Raw genomic sequence first — 20,147 nt, forward strand, 5'->3', positions numbered from 1 at the left:
TTCTGAGCTCCTGCTCTTACTACACTGAAGTGATCTGCCTCGTGGAGGTCAAGGAAGGACCAGCGAGTGACAAAAGTGGGGGAGACAGTTTGGGCAGAGGCATCCCTAGCACTAAGGTGCTCAACAAGAAGACACTCAGCTCATTCGGTGAACAGTGGGGAAGCCTGTTGGCTACAGCAGAGTGGGCAAAGGAGATGAGAAGTAGGGACAGTCACGCAAGGCCTTGAGGCCATGTAAGGAATAGAATTTCATTAGAAGAGCATTACTAAGGTACTGGAGGGTTTGAGAGGAAGAGCTACATCCTCCAAATTACATTTGCATATAACAGTATTTGTTTGTATTGGGGATTGAGCCCAGGGGTACTTTACCTCTGAGCCACAATCCCCAGACCTTTTTTGAGACCTGTCTGTGACATGTTTCACTAAGTTGCTGAGGCTGGTGTGGAACTTGCAATCCTACCTCAGCCTCCAGAGTTGCTGGGATTACAGACATGAGCCACTATGCCCAACCCAAATTGTGTTTTTTTAAAATTCACTCTGGCTGGCATGTGGAGAGGAGACAGGGAAACAGTAGGAAACCCACTTAGGTGATTTACATGACCTCAGACACCTGAAGACCTGGACAAGGGTGGAGGCCATAGAGATATAGGGAAATGGTTAGATTTCAGATTTAGAGTCAGAGCTAAGAGGAATTTCTGATGGACTAGATGGGGCTGTATCTTGGGTTAGGGTCAAGGTTGACTTCTGTGTCTTTGGCTTGAGCAAGTGTTAAATAGTGGTGCCTCTGACTGACAGGAAAAGAGAAGGTTGGGGAGAAGAGGACCTCTGGGAAGTCTGCTAACTGTCAATCAAAACCCACTCCCCACTTGGCTGAGGCTGAAAATGCTCACATCAGAACCATATTATGTGAGACAAATAATCAAAATCAATTTTCTGATCTTAAAACTACTGTGATTTGAGATAGGGTTTCAGTACATTGCCCAGGCTGCTCTCAAACTCTTAAGCTCAAATGATCCTCTGAGCTCAACCTCCCAGCAGCTAGGGACCACCACACCTGGCTTGGAGCCGCTTCTAACAGCAGCTTAGCAAGACTCTATACTAAAACTGGCACCATGAGTGAGAAGCTGCCATGGATCAAACTACTCAACTCTGTGGCAGTGGCTTAGCCAACAGATGTTTCCACAGGGAAACAGCTATCGGAAAACGGAAAGCTGGTAATCCTTGTTATGCTGGATTAAAATACTTATTGCAAACATCATGTGTGATAATTTAAAAGACAGGCCACAATGCCGACTAAGGCTACAGTTCTAGAAAAAATGGTTGGGAAAAGCCAAAAAGATTTCATGATGCAAGATGTTTCGTATATTTCAAGACATTACAAGAAAGAGACTGGCTAGTTTATAAGAAGAGATGGGCAGAAATAGTATCCAGGAAAATAGTGTCACTGGGGTTAGACAAGCCATCTGGTTTTGTCCAAAGAGCAGGAGACCAGACTATGGCTCAGAGCTTCTCTCAGTGTCTCTCTATTATAGCAAAATATTAGGCCAAATAAAGAAATCACCCCTGTGGCAAATTCGTATATTAAGGGACCTTGTCATCCAGGTCCATTGGTTCCTATGTCCTTGGTAGCCTTCACTGTAAGGCAGCAAGAAAGAGATGGGTTGCAAGGAAGAGAGACTCGCTAACTTTCAGGAAAAGAACTTTGGGTGTGGTTACTGGCACATGGAACTGACTAGAACCAGATAGACCCAAATCCATCAGGTTTGTGGAGGAATTGTTATCATCAGCAAAAAGGTAAGGCTGGAACACAAATGTCCGTGATTGTTCAAGCCCAAATCACATCCAGAAAGGACAGGCTCTTGCATCCTGTTTGGTGGTCACAGAGAATGATAGGCAAGGGTGAATTTCTGAAAATGCAAAGCCAAGGACCAGGGAGACACAGGACAAGAAATGTCACCCCCAAGTCTCTTCTGCCACCAGGGCAGGGAGGTCCTCACTGTTCACTAGGGTGGGCTTTAGCAGAGACTGTTAGCTATCCACCTAGTGAGGTCACATTTCCCAACTTCCCCTGCAGCTAGTGAGGGTCACATGTCTGGTCTCTTACCTGTAGGACGTGAGCAGAAGTGGTGTGTGTAGCTCTACTTCACTTGCCCAAGAGGAAATCCCTGCTCAAGGCTCCATGCTTTTCCATTTCACTGTCTGGAAGAACAATAATGAAGAGACCTGGGAAGGTTCACGTTAGACAGCAGTGCCGCCATTAATCTGGGCCCCTTAATGATCGTGTGGAACTGAGCTACCTACCTACTTGTAATGCTTCCCTTGGAACTGTGAGAGAACAATGAACTGAATAATTTTAAACTGTTATAATTTGGGGACTTTCTTATTATACATACTTAGCTTTATCCTAAAAGATCCCTGAGATATCCAAATAGAAATGTGAAGCAGGCCATAGGCACTCGGGGTAGATGATGTAACACAGGGGACTGGGTCAAGATCATCTTTCAGACAGGGTGCTGGAACAGGTCTATGCCAGGAGGAGGGAAAGCCAGTCAAGAACTCGGAAAAGCATCCAGGTGTGGTGGTATATGCCAGTAATCCCAGCGGCTCAGGAGGCTGAGGCAGAAGGATCACAAGTTCAAAGCCAGCCTCAGCAATTTAGCCAGACACTGTCTCCAAATTTAAAAAATATATAATAAGGACTAGGGATGTGGCTCAGTGAGTGGTTAAGCACCTCTCAGTTCAATCCCTGGTAACAAAAACAAAAAAACAGCGTAGGAGAACCAAGAGAATACAACAGAATCCTAGAGAAGGATGTTTTCAGGAGATCATTAGAACAGGAGTCCACGCCATGTATAGTGGTGCACACCTGTAATCTCAGCGACACAAGAGACTGAGGCAGAACGATTGATTGCAAGTTCTCAGCAACTTAGAGAGGTTCTAAGTAACTTAGTGAGACCCTGTCTCAAAATAAAATATTTAAAAAGCTAGGGATGTGGCTCAGTAGTTAATTACCCCTAGGTTCAATCCCTGGTATCAAAAAGAAAAGAATGGGAATGCAGGAGGGTCCCAGCCTGGCTCTACCAGAACTTACTATGTGGCCTTGGAGAAGCACTCGCCTGCCTGTCTGCTGAGGTCTCCAAGGCTGTCTCCCAGTAACATCTGAAGCCTTCCCTGGCCGCCCCTCAGTCACTCCATTTCTTTTTGCCTCTTAGCATATTTATCACTATCTAAAAGGTCTTCATGTTGACTTCTGAACTGACCCCTTTCCCACTGGACTGTCAACATTGGCACTGCACCCAGGACACAGCTGGGCACCCAGAGGAGTCCATGGGTCCTGTGGAATGAGGCCATGCTCACTCTGCCCCATGCCTCCCGGAAGGCCAGGGAGCGCTGCACTGCTTCCTTCCATCAGGATCCCCATAGCGCACACGGATCCCAGGCTCCAAGTTCCCAGGCCAGGGAACCAGGATACCCAAAGTCACCCTCTCCACTCCCCTGGATTAGACCCCCACCCCACCCCAGGGCGTTGAAAATAGGAAAAGAAGTGTGAGCTCCACAGCAAGGGTGGCAAATCAGCCAGAAGGTCATTGGCCTAGGGGGACTCTAGGGAAAAGGGTAAGATGTGGGAGAGACTGAAATGTCCCCTCAAAGACAGGACATGAGGGCAGGAGGTGTGGCTCAGTGGCAGAGTGCTTGCCTAGCGTGCAGAACCAACCAACAAGCAGGCAGAAATGGGCCCTGAGCCCCCCCACTGCCTAGAGTCCCCTGCCACTGCTGACCCTCTCTGTCCTCTTCTCCCCCACTTAGGGTTGCCCTAAGTGCCTCCTGATGTCTCCAGGGCCAGACCCCATCCTAATTGGCCTTTGTGTGCCTTCTGGACCCTCCTCTATCTGCGGGAGCCAGCCAAGGGCCACAGGTTAGGAGAACACAGAGTTCAACCTGCCTTTGCCAGACTGGTTCTGTGACCTTGGGCAGGTTACGCTCCCTGTCTCACGTCACCCCTAGAAAGCATAAATGCTGCCCCTGAGGTCAATGGCTACAGTATGGAAAGCACCTTGCCTCACGCCCAGCCTGTCTGCAGCATGAAATAAAAGTTCCTTTTGCGTCATGATCTCATGCCCAAACCTTCCTGGCCCCCAGCGTGGTCAAGCAGATGTCAGGGAAAAGCTCCAAGACATTCCTGCTCCAGAGGGCATCCGGGGGTTTTGGTGCCTTACACCTCCCTCTGACTCACAACTTAAAAGAGGAACTGGCCAGAGCCACAGTGGGCTCCAGGTCATGTCTCCAGGGGAGGACCTCCAGGCAGAGTTAGTGATGGTTCCCATGGGTGACCCCGGGGGGCCTCAGGGGGTGTCCCCTCCTCCGCAGTCAATCCTTTCTCAAAGGCCAAGAGCCAAAGCCTTCTGCTCTGTAGTGTGCAGAGGGCAAGGAGGGTGGGAAGATTTGGGGATCTGAGCGGCCCAGATATTGGATCTTGTCAGTCTCTGGGCCCAGCTGAGTCTACAGAGGCTGGAAACTCAGGAAGAGGTCAGTGTCCATTTGTGGCACTGTTGCCACCTCTGCTCACCCTGGAATACGGGATAGCCATTAAAAGGGATGCAAGATGTTCCCTTTTCTCAGCAGGGCTGCAGAAACATCAGCTGCTGAACACCTACTATGTTCCTGGCACTGTGCCAATTGTGCTTTTTGACTAAATCATCCTCAGTGAGTTCCTAGGGGGGAATCCTAGCCTTACTCCATTTTACAGATGAGGACTCAGGGTGCTTGGTAGCTTGCCAGGGTTGCCCTAAGTGCTAAGGGCTAAAGCTGAGATACAAAGCCAGGCCAGCCTGACTCGGAACATGCTCACTACTTGTACCAGCCTGTCCTGCTGTCTTTGATTCAACAGGGACAGGACTGGACTCAAAGCCAGGCACCGTGGCGCCATATTTCAGCTCTACCACCACACACTCTGGCTTTGAACCAGTAGCTTCCCATGTCTAGCTACAGTTCCCCCATCTGTAAAGTGGGAAGGTCAGACTTGGATTCACTAGCTCTGACATTCTAGAATTCTCAGGCAGGGAATGAGGAGACCCATTTGCAGGAAGTAGATGCTTCCCTTTGGGCCAGAGAGTGGCAAGCAGCCCGGGCTGTAACTGTGGGGGAAGGACTGCCTCCACAGAGGGGCTGTGGGAGCAGATGGGGTAGAAGACAGCAGCAGACCAGGAGGGGCCTGGGCCGCTACCTCCTCCACCATCCCTGCCCACACTTTGGCTTTTGGGCAGAAATGGGGTTTAAAAAAAGCACCTACCAGTTCTTCAGTTATTAGCAAGGCTCTGTTTCCAAGGAGGCTTTGGTATCCCGGGCTTGGGTCAGAACGGCAGCAGAGGAGTAGAGTACGTCCTGGGAGAGCCCTGGAGTCAAGGGACAGAGATGAGGTAGGAGAGTCTCGGCTCACAGGCCTCCTCTGCTCTCCACTGGGGGTGGGTGAGAAGGCTGGACGGTGGCTGTCCTGCTCCTCTGCTGTCTTGGCCCAGACCCCCTGCTAGTCAGAAGCCTTGATCAGTTGGGGACTCCCACCCTCCTCACTCAGAAGTCTCCCTAGAGTGAGTCTCAGAGCTCCACGTATTCAATGCAGGGATAGTTTTTCCAGATGGTGCTGTTTGGGTGGATCTGCACTTTGGGTGTTTTGGGTCCAGCCAATGTGTCAAGTGTAACATAAATGTAAATGTGGCACAAGGGGTGGAAAAGGGACAGCAATAAACAATCTCTGGTAATAAGTGACAGGGCCTTTACTGAGTGTCCTGCCTCCAGGCCTACCCTCAGTTCCTGCTGGTGCCACCCCACCCCCCAGTGGGCCCTTGGCACAAAGCCTGTGACTTCAGCATCCTACCAACTGCTCCTGCCTCACTCAGAATTAGCACTTCGTCTGGTACAATTGTGAGCATAAAAAGTGTTTTGATAATTTTCCTGGAGGGTTGCCATGACAATCCCCAGCAAGCTCCAAGAGGGGGTGTCTGTGCACGAGCAGGAAAAAGAGGAGAGGGAGAGGGGCAGGGACAGAGGAAGCGGGTCCAAGAGGCACAGAGAGGCAGAGAGGAGCAGAGCCAGGAAGACCCCCAGAGACACCTCCCAAGTCAAGCCCCCAGCCTCTAACACCTCCACCCTGGTGGCCATTCATGCTGCGATGAGCTCACCGCCTCATCTGGTGTCCATGGTGCAGGGGGACACCAGGTGCTGGTGGGCAGACTGTGGAGCTGGCATGGCAGCACTGCTCCCACTGACGGAGGCATCCCGGTACCTCCCTGTCCCAGGATGATTCCCAGGGAACACCATGCTGGGGGTGGGGCAGGGACATTCTTGGGGATTCAGAGGGAGCCGAGCCCAGGGAAACCTCCTGAGAATCCTGCCCAGCCTGCAGGCCCGGCTGTGCTCATGAGAGTCATGGAAGCTCACTTCTCTGCCAAGGGTCTGCTTCCAAAGGCATAAGTTCTGCCCCAGGGTCAGCGGCTACAGCATGGGAAGCCCAGCGCCCATGGTGCAGTCTTCCCACAGCCTTTCTTGGAGGCATGAGCATCCCCTTCTGGGACCACCAGTCTCAGCATCACCGTAACTGAGGACAAAATCTTGTACAACTGGTGATCTTAGCGAGCAAGTCTATCTTTGCTGTCTTTTGAGATGAAGACAGAGAAGCCCAGAGAGGTGAGGGACTAGGGGGAGGTCACATAGCAAGCAGCAAGGTGGGGCAGAATCAGGTTAAAGACTAGTCCTGGATTTTATTCCAAACCTCACTGCCTCCTGGTTCTCTGGAAGGTCCATCTGACACTATCCTCATGTGGACAGGAAAATGCAAGTCCAGGGACTTCACCTGGCTAGTTAGCATGAAGCATGGCTTGCAACCTCCAGACCTGAGGAATTTCTCTGCTTTAATTAAGCTACAAGCCAGGACCAGATATTTCACAGTAAACCCTAGTAATTTTATTTCTCTCTCTCTCTCTCTCTCTTTTTTTTTTTTTTTTTTTTGGTACTGGAGAGTGAACTCAGAGGCACTCAACCACTGAGCTACATCCCTAGTTCCCCCCTCCTTTTTTTTTTTTTTTTTTTTTGTATTTTATTTAGAGACAGGGTCTCACTGAGTTGCTTAGCTAAGCCTCTTGGTTTCTGAGGCTGGCTTTGAACTCATGATCCTCTTGTCTCAGCCTCTGGAGCTGCTGGGATTACTGGCATGTGCCACTGTGTCTGGCAAACCCTAGCAACTTTCTTATGTTCCAAAGTGAAAGTGCAAGTCTCTACACAGGAGGCTGAGGCAGGAGGATTACTCAAGGCCAGAAGTTGGGGACCAGCCTGGATAACACAGTGAGACTAGTGGAAGGAAGAAAGGAAAGAAGGGAGGGAGGAAGAAAGGAAAAGGAAAGGAAAGGAGAGGAGGGAGGGAGGGAGGGAGGAGGAATGGAGGGAGTCTGTCCATCAGTCTCTGCCTTGGAAAGACATTTTTCTGGTTATCAGCAAAACAGAGCAGAGGGCAGCTGGAGCCAGTAACAGAGGAGAGAGGGTCACAGGTTTTCCCAGGCAGTTCCAGTCCCTGCTGCACTGCGCAGCCTTGTAAGCTCTCCTAGTCTTTTGACTTTCACTGCTGTGTGGCCTTGGACAAGTCACCTGGGCTCTCAGAGCCACAGATGTGCACCTGCCAAGAGCTGATGTGATTTCAGCTGTGGCTACTGAGTCAGAAGCCCACAAAGAACTATCTTCCAAGGTGTTCTACCCTGGAACAGCAGTCCTCATGACAGATGTGTCCACATCCCTCAACCCTGAGCCCAGTGCAAATCCACCTTTCCAGAATTTACCACTAGGGTGGGGGTGGGGGAACCAAAGAGAAAGAGCTAGAGACGCTGCAGAACACTTCTGTGGCCTTGGTGATGGCTAACAACACAAGCAGCAGCAAACAGCAGCTCAACACTGCCTGTTTGGATGCCTTGGTTCTGATGTTTACTAGAATGTTCTTCTCATTATCCTGGGATTGCAGAAGTCTCATGCCTTCCCCATCTTCTCTGGGGGTGGAGGGAAACTTATGAGGATCAAATTAGGTGATTAATGAGACGATATTGGAGTAAACCTTAGTTCTTTTAGGAGAGTAGACATTGTAATTGACAACAATTAGGGTCAAGCTGGGTGATGGCATATGCCTATAATTCCAGGGGCTCTGGAGGCTGAGACAGGAGGATTGTGAGTTCAAAGCTGGCCTCAGCAACAGCGAGGCTCTAAGCAACTTAGAGAGACCCTGTCTCTAAATAAAACACAAAGAAGGGTTGGGGATATGGCTCACTGGTTGAGTACCCCTGAGTTCAATCCTTGGTACCCCTCCTCAAAAACAGAATTAGGGTCAAAATGATGTCCTGTTATGTTCTAAATCTGGCTTTGGGGCAGGATGCAGAGTCAGTCTTGTAAATAGCTACTTGACCTCTGGCAACCCTAAGAAGTCCCTTCTGCTCCGGTCCTGGCCATGTTCGCCTCCAGACACCAGCGGTGTCTGCTGTGCCTGGCCTCCCTGCACTTTTAGGGTGGTGGGGTGGGGAGGGGCTATGCCTAAGGCACCAGGCTCAGGACAGCCTCTCCCTAATGCTGCCCCACCATGGAGGGCAATTCCCCATTCTGACTTTACAGCAGCAGTAGCTGCCATTTCCCCAGCCAATCCCTTAAAGGGACACGCAGAGATGGGAGATAAAGGAATGAGTTTTTGGAGCATCTACCTCATGCCCAGCATTAATGCATCTCACCCTTAGGTTTATCCTCTGAGACAAGTATTGCTGTCTTCAAGCTTTTGTTGAGGAGATGAGCTCAGAGATGGAGGGAGTACTCACAAGACCACACAGCAAGACAGAGCTGGTGTTGGGATTTGAAGACAGACATCTGCACCTCCATCTGCACCTCCCACATGGTGAGTCCTGGACCTTCCCAGGGAGCGATTCAGGGGGAGCACTGGTGAAGAAGGAGCTAGCCAGGACTGGGGAAGGGTCTAGAATTCTAAGTAGCAACAGGGTCTACTTCCCCACAGCTCTTCCAGCTAGATGAATGTCCTCCGGTCCAATCAGTAGTCTTGGAGCAGGTGGGGAGGGGAATGATGACATCCAATCCCACTCCCCCTTTTCACACAGAGATGCCAGGAAAAGGCCTGGGGGCCCCACTCCCAGAGGCCCCGGCACTTGAGACACACAGCTAGGCAGTGCATGACCTTGGGGACCTCAGCCATGAACTCAGGAGGGTGGGCTCTCTGAGCAGCGCACCTCCAGTCACCTCAGCCCACAGTCCCAGCATCTGAGATTGGAAACCATGGCCTGAAGACCCAGCCAAGAAGAGACGAGACTCGGCTGGGGAAAGGCGGGTGGTGGAATCTTGAGACGGCAGGAAATGGGAGAAAACTACACGCTTCCAGAGCAGGAAGCAGCCTGTAGATGATCCAGGAAGCTGCTTCCAGACCTGGGGGTGTGGCTCAGCAACCGACCTCACAACAGCTCAGGGACCATGACCAGCATTTAAAAAACCATATATAAGAGAATACAGAATATCTGAGGCAACACCTTATACTGTATCTTGAAGCTTTGGATTCAGTTGTGCGTTCACATGAGTGAAAACTTTTTTATTCTCTTACATTCAAGGGTTACAGTTTAAAAAAGCTAAAAACAACGAGACATTAAATTGGTCAAGCCCTGTAGTATTTTCCTATTAACATGTGAGTGGCTATGGGAACGCACACTCCCAGCTCTTCAGAAGAGGGAGGCCTGAACAACAGGGGATGGGGACTTCTACTGGGTGATTATCATGGTGAGCAGGCATGTTCATCCAGACACACGCAAGCCCTGTGTTTTATGTGAGGGGAAACTGAGGCCAAGGTCAGGAAAAGGTTTTGCCCAAAGACAGAGGTCCCAGGTTTCCTGTGGCCAGGACACAGGCCTGATTTCTTGCTGTCTTTTACCCTCAAGACACTACCTCCCTTGCCAGCTGTTACCCACGTTGTCCCTGGCTGGAGTGAGGAGAGTCTAGCATAAGGAGGTTCTGCGGGGCGGGGTGGGAGGCCAGCACTGTGTTGAGCTGCTGTGACAGAACGTTCTTTGGCTCTCCTTCCTCTCAGAGCTGTTCCTTTCCTGCCTTTGTCACTGCTTTTCCTCCTCCCACCCCCTCCCTGTGAGAATACCCCAGATTCAGGTTCCTCTACCCTCCCTCCCACTGGTCCCCACAATGCCCCCCCCCTGCAGATTCATCCCATTCATTGCTAGACTGGGCCCTACTCCCCCAGCTCTTGTCACAGAAGTAAGTAGTAAGATCTGCCCACAAGCAGATCCCAACGAGCCCACCTCACCTGGTCCCCAGGACAGGGTCTTTCCACACATTGCCCTAAGAACAGCCACAGGGACTACAGCAAATGCTCGCTTCTCACTCAATTCTTGCAATAACCCTGTTTTATAGGTGGGGAAACTCGAGCTAGGAAATTTGCCAAAGTCTATGTGGCAGTAAGTGGAGGAGTTGGAACTAGAACCAGGTTTATCGGGCACCAAAATTTACACCACAGGAGAAGGCTGTCACCTTCTGCCTGGCAGCCTTTCCTGGGAAGCATCTTGACTTAGACCTGGGAGCACTGTGCGGCGTGGGGTATGGGTCCTACCTTATGTGGCAATGAGGAAAGGCGCATTCCAGTCCCAGGAGGAAGAGAGTTGGAAAGGCAATCCCCATCCTTCCCCCAGCCTCCCTTCCTCTCTTTCCCAAGAGAAAGGGAATGATTTATCTGATGGGGAGCTGGGGAGAAGGACTGTGTTGGGTACGTGAAATCTGGCCCTGTCCTGCCCCCTTTCAGACCCACCTGCCCACAGAAACGTGTATGCTGCTCAGCTCCTGTGACCACCATGAGGGGAAGGGTGCCCGGGCAGGGCCAGTGTCCACCTTCTAGAAGGACAGCTCCTCCAGTCCCCACGGGCAGACTCAGTGGGCAGCAGCGATCTGGCAGCTGGTGGGCCAGTCTTGGTGAGGGAGGACCAAGAGGCCTGACTGGCCCTGTGTAAGCCATGGCCTCCCGCCCAGCTGTACCACTGGTCACACTGATGTTCTGCCCTTGCAGCCAAGTCCCATGTTTTTCTCTCTTTGGAATTCATGGGAAGAAGGGATGTTACCAGCACAAGGAGACCCAGCATCTTTGTCCTCACCATTCCCAGAGGGGCCCACCAGGCCACAGAGCACAGTCTCCTCAGGTCTTCCTACCTCCAGTCTCCCACCCTCCCTCCACCCGATACATCCATTTTTCTAAAATTCACCACAAGCCCTCACTGGCTCCCGCTGCGAAGCCCCCTGCCCAAGCAGGTTCTCTGGCCTGATCCAGCCCACCCTCCTTCCACCATCTCTTCCCACATAAGCCCCAAAAGCAGGCCATGTGGCGCCCCTCCCTGCTCATGAGCGTTACAGCCACCACTGTGCAGGATCCTCCTCCCCATTCTCCACGTGCCTCTTCCTCCACGAAGCCTTCCCTGGCCACCCCACAGAGCTTTCATGTTCTGCTGTGACTCCTGCTGCACTGTCACAAACCGTCCTTTCAAATTTGTTACTGTCCATCTTCAACTGTGTCTTGATTTTTTTCAACAAACGATACAAAACATAATGACAATGGAATGTGGGCTGCAATGGACTGAGTTCTCCTCGCTCTGGGTCAGGCCCAGGGCAGGTTCTCCACGCAGCAGGGAGTGTCAAAGAACGTGGCAGTTTCTCGGATGTGCTCCAACATTGATGTAGGGCAATAAGTGAGTGCCCTTTCTGGAAAGCCATTAGTATTATGCACCCAAAGCCTTCAAGTATGCACAGCCTGTGGGATTAGGCAGAAAGCCCACTTTTGGGTTGTGAGAAGCAGTCTCAGATGTACTCAGAGTTTTTGTTAAAGGACAGCTCTACGTGTCCATTCTGCTAGGCCATGCCTCAGTTTCCTCAGTTAAAGATAAAGTAGGGATAAAGCAGCAGCTTGTCCTCAGCCTGAGGATTAGTAAATCAGGTGTTAGTACACAGAAAGCACTTCATACCAGTGCCTGACACATATTTCAGCTTTGTAGAGTGTCACCTGTTCTCATTGTTTGAATTGAGGTCCAAATGAGGCCAGGGTGTGAACTTTGAGTTGTGCGTCTATCTGCCTCTCATGGTCCACTCTCATAATTTCCAAACAAAATGGTCACTAATAGTAAAAACAACCAACATCACTACAATCTCAATACTGGTTAAATAATACTACTACTAGATACAACATTATGCAGCCTCTCAAAGTGATGTTTAAAATAATGTCATCTGCCAACCTACATAAGAAGAGAAAGGTTACAAGACTATAAATTGTGATGTAACTTTTTAAAGTACACAAATGTGTAGGATAAAATACTGCAAACTGTGAAAACTTGTCATTTCTGGCTTATGAAATTACAATTTTTCATTTTATCTTTTTAACTTTTTGCAAAGAACACACAATCCTTTTGTGTAAGGAGAAAAAACTAATTTTGCAAAAGAAAATGAAAGCCCCATTGGTTTACTGCTATCTGCAATGGAAGGGATTGTGTCTTCCTTTTATATCTCCCCCACCACATCTAACACAATCTCTGGACATAAAAGCCCTGGTCTTGAACAGCATTCCAGACAGGCAATCTTATTTAATCTTCCAGGCCAAGGCGTTCTGTACAGTTAGAAATGGTCCCAAGCACAAAAAAAAAAAAAAAAAGAAAAAGTCACTGACCAGCTGGTGGGAGTGCATCTGAGTCTGTTTGGTTGGTGACCTGCTTGCTGGGCTGGGAGACGTCAAGAACTGACCTCAAGGGGAGGAGGCAGTGGAATTCTGGAATCCAGCCAGGGATGGTGCATTAGGAGACCAATTACCTGAGGGGAGCATGTGGCCGGCCTGCCAAGAGCAAGCTGAGCATCAGTGCGAGACCACTTTGGCATCTGGGAGCGCTCTTCGGTTGGATCTAAAGAACTTCCGAGGCGAGGTTAAGTGCATCTGTATCTTAATAGGATCAGCCCCACTTGGGCACCATTTTCATTTTGGCCGTCCTCCTGAGAGCCTCTGCCCCGCCCCCAACCTTGCTGACTGCAACAGAGGCACATGCACCAGGGGAGCCTGCCAAGTACAAGGCAGCGTTGCAGGGCCATCCATCAGCCATGAGGGACTGTCCACCCAGCACAAGGGTTGAGCTTGGGGTGAGCAGGGCATGGGCAGTGCTGCACTTAAAAGAATTATATTACTAAGCATGTTACTGTCAGGCACGTGACATGCGTGATAGCAATCCTCGCCAGACCCTCAAGGGGAAGCTGCTCTCATCTCATGGCTGAGGAAACTGAGGCTTGAAGCTGACTGGCTGGTCCAAGCTGACTCAGGCTGAAGCTCCCTCTGGCTTCTGACCTATATGGAGGCTGGGAGTAGTGGTGAGGGTATCACAGCCCCCAATCCTACATCTGCAAGCAGCACTGATTGGAAGACGAGGCTTATTCCCACTTGCCCAGGTGAACTGGTCTTGCCTGACGTCATCCAGCTAATGCCCCTCACCATTTGGTGCAGCTTGCACCACATAAAGCAGGATGCTGCTACCTCAAGCTGTGGCAGGGATCCCTGGCATGTTGCCAGCCATCTGGCTGAGGGTAGGCAAGACTATCAATAGGACTTCTTGGAGGGCTGCACCATAGGCACTGCGGCCTTCTGGGATTGCCTCCCATGTTTCCTCTTTGTACCAGGTCTCCCAGAGTGGCATTGAGAACATGGCAGAAACACTTGACAGAGGCCTTTATCCTGTGCTGCCTCATTTTCTGGATGTTGCCTAGGTAACTCTTCTGTATTCTCATCTGTTCAATGGGTATACACTTCCTAACATGCACCCTCACTGGCTTTGGGGAGTCAAACTGGCCCACCTCATCCTACATCAAAGCTGAACGGACTGGGAGGGTGGTGAGAGAACTACATTCAGACTCCCCCTCCAGGGTTTTCACCTCTAGGCTAGCTATTCCCACCTCCCTCTTACTCCAGGTGAAGAGGGAAAAAGGATAAAGGTCGGAGAGAGGGAGTGCTGGGAAGAAACTGGTGGCCAATCCCTTGATATAGTGTTCACAGGAAAGGGCATAAGGCTTCTGTGGGTTCTGCTCTTTTCCTGAGTCCTGCCTGGGTGGTCTTTGCAGTCTGAATACCCCTGGGATAGTCTGGCAAGCCCAGGACATCCTTCTTCCAGCCAATACCCAAACTTCCCTTATGCAGAGAGGGTATAGCCCTGGACCCAGAATCACTTTTGGAGGGGGTGGATTCCCTTCCTGCACCATCCTACCGCACTGTTCCAGTACGAGATGGGGAAGCCAGGAAGGCTGCTGTCTGGGTCATTAGAGCATAGGGTCAATCTCCTGGGGTGGGAGGGGCTGGGACGTGCCTTCCTGCTGCAGCCTCTTAGAAGGGCCAGGCAGCCTTCCACCAATCCGCAGGAACGATTTGGCCAAGATACAGCCTCAGGCTGCTGGGCTGTGCTTGGGCTTCAGGGACCGCGGGCTGGGGATCCTCAGCGCCTAGCAGCAGGCAGCAGGCTGCGTGCTCGCCCACACCCTTCCTGCAGTGGGCGGCTAATTGCACCTCAGTCATGTGGCCCACCAGCACTGGCACAGCCCCCCACTTCCTCCTGCTGGGGCCAGTGAGTCTCTGAGGCTGCTTCCCGTGAGGGACCGAAAAAGCACAGCCCTTCAGCCCTAGGCTGCTCTGTGCTGGCCACCTCTACAGCCCTGCTGCTGGCTGTCGGTGGGGGGGTGGGCAGGAGGCCCCAGGCCCCACCAGTGTTGAGCCAGACTGCTCAGGGCTCACGCAGCCCACTGCAGATATGAGATCCCAGGATCCAACAAATCCTCTGGGTGCTTTATTTCCTCATGAGTTTATAAAGACAAACAGCTCTTGAAATTGGTACTGGGGATAACCTGAGTTAGGATGCAGGCCCCATAGCAGGGCTACTTTTCCAGACCTCTCTTCACCTCCCATTCCCTATAGACACCAGAATTTGGGACCAGAGACAGGTCAATGTTGTCCCAGCCAGGGTCCTGCCTAAGCAATGACACATCCATACTACTGAAGGCCATGTGAGAATAGGGACTGTCCCTGTGCTGAGTGTGACATCATAATTCCCAGGAGGGGGAGTGACAGCATTGAAATCATCCTCACAATGATGTCATAAATACAAACCTCTGACAGCTGTGTGGGCTCATTTGACAAAACTCTTTTCAGTAGTGCCACTACAAAAGGACTGCCTCCTTTACCCCTGCCTGTTCTCTGCCACTGGCCTGCCCCCAGCGTTTACACTAACAAATAGCCCAACCTGACATGGGCTCTCCTTTCAGGCTGGGGACAGCTTTTATAACACCCAGGTGTGTGACTACTAAACCAGCTGGAAGAAGCACCATTTGTCTGTGCTCCACTCCAATAAATAAACATTAAAGTCATTTCCTTATTGACCCCCAGACGCAAGAATCATATCTAAGAATGGATTCCAGCAGCACAAATTTGACAGGGGTCTCACTTGGGGGCTTCTTCCAAGAAGAAAACGGGAGGCAGAGGGAAAGGGGCAGTAAAACTAGTCCCTAGGAGGGGAAAGTGTGGGTGGAATCATGTATAAGTTAAGATTTAAACAGAATGCATCACTATGGAAACATTCAGATTTTTCAAAGGCACCGTTAAGAAAAATAAAGTAATCAAGACTTCAGATTCAACACTACAAGTGTTTATGACCAGAAAAGGCAAAGTGGGTCTTAGATATTCTGCAGCCAAGAAAAAGCTGCCAGAACTCAAGGAAGAAATATTCCCAGCAGGGCAGGAACTCATCATTTGTCAGGGATTTCTCTGAAACCCTCCAGTGGGAGCATTCTGTTCATGGCAGGGCCTACTTAACTCCCTCTGCCATGGCTTGCCCAGAAGGTAGTGCCAGTTCCTGACCAGGTTCAGCCAGAACTGCTGTCACAAGGGCAGGGGCCCGGCAGCCAGGGAGGCAGTCGGGAGCTAGTGCCCCAAGGAAACTGCAGGTTCCCATGAGCTGTGACCTAAACTTATTAGGAATCACCAAGTAAGTTAGAGGTTTTGTCAACATGGATCAAAGCAGAACCTGATTTCTCTACTGAGGACACAATCTGTTGCTAAGTGTCACAGGAGGCAATAAGACATTCCTAGTGTGGAGCCTGACCAGTTTCTTTGCGCTGTCTGCTGCCTAGGAGGGTGATGTTGGTAAATATTGTAAAGAAGCCTCACACTGAGCTTAGGCATCGGTGCAGGGTCCCTAAAGGTACACACAGAGAATGAGGGAAGAAGGGATCAAAGAGGAAAACTTCACCTGCCTGGGAAGTTTCAAGCTTGGTATGGTCAGGAAGATTAGTAAGCATTTATCTAAATCCAGCAATTGGATTCTGTCCCCCCATCAAAGAGCTTCTGTTAAATGGCCAATTGCTGGTCCAGTATTAGAAGCACAGTTTCTTTTTATTTTTCTTTTTTTAAAATATTTTTTAGTTGTTGATAGACCTTTATTTTATTTATTTTTATGAGATGCTGAGAATCAAACCCAGTGCCTTACACATGCCAGGCAAGTACGCTACCATTCGGCCCCAGCCCCAGCCCTAGAGGCACAGTTTCTGACTCAGAGATGCTAATATTGATTAAGAAGAGATAAGATGCAGGGGCTGGGGTTGTGGCTCAGTGGTAGAGTGCTGGCCTAGCACATGTGAGGCACTGGGTTCAATTCTCAGCACCGCATATAAACAAATGAATAAATTAAAGGCTCATCTATGCCAAATAAATAAATAAACAAACAGGGAACAAATACATGGCCTTTGGTTGGTTGTGGCCATCTCTGCTAGAATAAGGCTCTTAGGGATGCTTGTTGACTGTTCTGCCTCAATCCAGTAAGGCAGAGCACACAGCATACAGGTTAACAGAAAGTTCTGTTAGACTAACTTTGCGTTCCCTCATGTCTACAAGGGGAATGGTACCTCTCTTGCAGCGGTAGGGGGAGGATCAGGGATTATGTATCAAATCTCCTAGGGCAGTGCCTACAGGCTGCTGGTGCTAAGAGGGTGGGGGTGGGGCCTAAAAACACCTCCGAAACCTGTTTTTTTTCATGCTATGGCTGTCATACTTGCTTCCTCTGCTTTATGTGTAACATTAGCAAAATTAGCTTGACGCGAGTTATGGCATGAGATCTATCAGTGAAACACTGCAACAGGTTGGTGCATCACTGAGTAGGGCTGTCCTTTGTCAGGGTCTGGGATTCCTGTCCATTCCTAAACTTGGCAGTTTTATTCTATAGCAAAAACTAATTTGACATTACAGAAGAGATGCTATCTCAGGGGTGGAAATTAATGGTAGTCATGGCACATTTAGTCTATAGTGACAGCAAGAAACCAAAGGTAAGATGTGCTGCTAATGGAGAAAACAGGTGGTAGCCCAGCACTTCTGCCAGAGAGGGGAATCTGTCTCCCTGACAGACATGGGTAAGTGAAGGGATCAAATGCAGAGCCCATGCAAGAGGACACAGCGACCCTACATTAGGAGGGGGGATGATAGAAGCTTGGAACCATCTGCCAGTTCTTTCATTTGTAAAGAATAGGAGAAGAATTTCCCAGTGTCACGAATCAAACTCATAACCAAAACTGGCTGTACCACCCCAGGCAGTTTTGTTGGGTTTAATAGGAGAACAGCTAGGAATTAAATAGAGGGTTTATTTTATGTTTACAGTGATTTGTACCTTCCTCCCAGGAAGGCACAGTACGATGTTCAATTGTGTGAAGCACTTAGTATTTCTTACAAAAAGGAGCTATACACATTAAAAAAAAATCAAAAAACATACTCCAGGGCAAGGAGCTAGAGAGCCCGTGGAGAGCAGAGCCCAGCCAGGCATGGAGTCACACCCGAGCTCTGGGTAAGAGCATGCCCATTCTGGCACCTCACCATGATCACAGGATCACTGATCTTACAGCAGGAAAGAGGACAAGAAGCAAGAAGACGCTGTGAATTTTCCCACAGGCAGACAGAGAAACATGACTCCCCTGCCCTATTTTCATCCATTTAAACTGACTGTCTTTCTCTCAGCTCCACATCTTGTTTGGAGTTAATGTGGCACACTGATCCTAGGGCCAGAGATCAAGGAGACACGTGCTTTTATGATGCAAAAAGGGGCAGTCACTCTGTTCTGTTTTGGGAACCCTGGTGACATCACAGACTAACCCTTGAACCTGGGGAACTTGGGTGTAAGGGAACACTGAGTCACAGTCATGGGACTACTGAAATCTAAGGTGAAAAGAACCATGAGGTAATTGAGTCTATTCCCTGCAGGACTGCTCCCTGTTCGATCTGGCTTGGGTTTAAATGATTCAAGTAATTCTCTAGGGGAAGCTAATCTATGTGGAACAGCTGTCACTATTTGTTCTCTCCAGCCAAATTTCAGCCTGCTACTTCTCACGACATGCTCAGTCACTCCTTCCCTTAAGGAGACAGTTTCCTCTGGTCTTACAGGTAGTCTGGTGCCTGGCTGCACTGCCTTCACTCTGTGCGGAGGCCTGGAATCTGTCTAAATGGGTCTGGGAAGACTGATAGGCCACGAGGCTCAGTCAAACACAGTGTCCCCTGAAAACACAGCTTTCCACTGCAATAACACACAAGCTGAGATGTTAGGGAGCCAAGACAGACTTCAACAAAGCCCCGTGAAGCCACCTCTGTTTGGGTTTCAGCAGCTGTCTGCCTACGGAAGGCTCCAGAGTTACTGACGTACATTTGTATCTCCACTTCGCAAATGTCTTTAGGAATAAACACGTGCAGATTCTCCCCAGAGGCACAAGGCCATTTGTATTTCTTCAAATTACAGGGGGAGGGCAGAAGAAAAGCAGCTTCTGGACCAAATCATCCGTGAGCACAGCCATAGCAGTTTTAATTTGCCTAAAAATAATGTGCAATTTTGAGATGTGCTTTGGAATAACCGTTCCCACAGCAGACATATTACCAACATGAACTGCTGGTGGCTCTCATTTAATAGGACTCCAAGCTGGGAAGCAATGCCACCATCTTCCAAACAGCCACATCATGAGACCAGCTGGAGTAGCCTCTCAAGCTTCTTCCGGAGGAAGGGCTGCTCAGCGTTGGCGTGGCTGGACTCACTGAGGCTCCTCTAGCCAGGACCTCCATCACCAAGGAGCACCCTCAAGGGTGTGGATAAACTGTCCGAAAGGTCAGGTTGACTCTGAGTTCTCTGGAGTGGTATTCCTTGGGCACTCGATGCTAAATGGAAATGTAAATAACTGTCTGAAATACATACACAGTTTTAGTTCGAAGGGATTTACAACTTGTTTGTGATGATATAGAAATATTTCCATTTTATCCCTGTCTCAAAGAACAGTGTTAAGCCCTTTAAAGTTTGTGGAAAACATTTTCCATCTGAAACAAATCTGTCTCCGACCCCACGCACTATGCCAGCACCCTTACAGCAGGATCTCTTCTAACTGTTGTTCTTTCTCTCAGACTCCGGCCGTTTTTCCAAATCACAAAAGAAAAACATAAATGGATAAGGCCAGAGAGAGGTATGAGACTTCACTCTCATGCTAAGTGTTCATACAATAATATGCACACCTTAAAAATGACCTGACATGAAAGTAGTGGCTAAGCTGTGGAACTGTACAGTCCAACATAGTGGCATTATTTAAATTTAAATTAATTTAAAAATTCAGTTGTTTAGCACCCTAATCATTTAAGTGGTCAACAGTCACATGTGGCTAATGGCCACTACAGTGGGCAGCAGAGACACAGATCTCTGCCCTGGTCAAAGAGAGCCCTACTGGACACTAAATCTGCAGAGGTCCACTTTGATGGCAGTAGTATTAAAACTCCTTGAAAATGAGGCCAACTTATTTCCTCTGCTCATTGTAAAAGCAATTTGCTTTTCACCACATGCTTACTTGGGAATTAAGAAACTGCCTCTAGGAGGGGGATCCGTAGTGTTGGCATGTCCTCACCTGCCAATCAGCCTGGGTAGCTCCTTCCATGATTAACAAGGTCCCGTGATCCAAGGGAATCTTTACTCTCTCCACATACGTGTAGTCTCCATTCTCATCCTAAAAAACAGCATTCACTGTGCTGAATGTTTTTCTTAGTGAGTAAGAGGCACT

General features: G+C 49.6%; 1 protein-coding gene across 5 annotated transcripts in view; it reads right to left on the reverse strand.

Annotated features, from left to right (window-relative positions):
* Nucleotides 1-20,147, reverse strand: part of Alkbh3 (alkB homolog 3, alpha-ketoglutarate dependent dioxygenase) — a 70,067-nt gene that overhangs the window by 16,998 nt on the left and 32,922 nt on the right. For 2 of the 5 annotated variants that reach the window (XM_005330040.5, XM_040284474.2), the window contains exons 9-10: nt 19,995-20,093; nt 18,892-19,263 (exon numbers count right to left, since the gene is read on the reverse strand). The exons of 1 other annotated variant lie outside the window; for it this stretch is intronic. In XM_005330040.5, coding sequence (XP_005330097.2) covers nt 19,186-19,263; nt 19,995-20,093 — 177 coding nt within the window. In that variant the 3' untranslated portion in view covers nt 18,892-19,185. Of the gene's footprint in view, nt 1-2,103; nt 2,199-5,289; nt 5,393-18,891; nt 19,264-19,994; nt 20,094-20,147 lie in introns of those variants that run through there. 2 more of the 5 variants (XR_005733535.2, XM_040284478.2) reach the window with 2 other exon arrangements.

The sequence above is a fragment of the Ictidomys tridecemlineatus genome, chromosome 4 (genome assembly GCF_052094955.1).
Source record: "Ictidomys tridecemlineatus isolate mIctTri1 chromosome 4, mIctTri1.hap1, whole genome shotgun sequence".
Classification (NCBI taxonomy): domain Eukaryota; kingdom Metazoa; phylum Chordata; class Mammalia; order Rodentia; family Sciuridae; genus Ictidomys; species Ictidomys tridecemlineatus.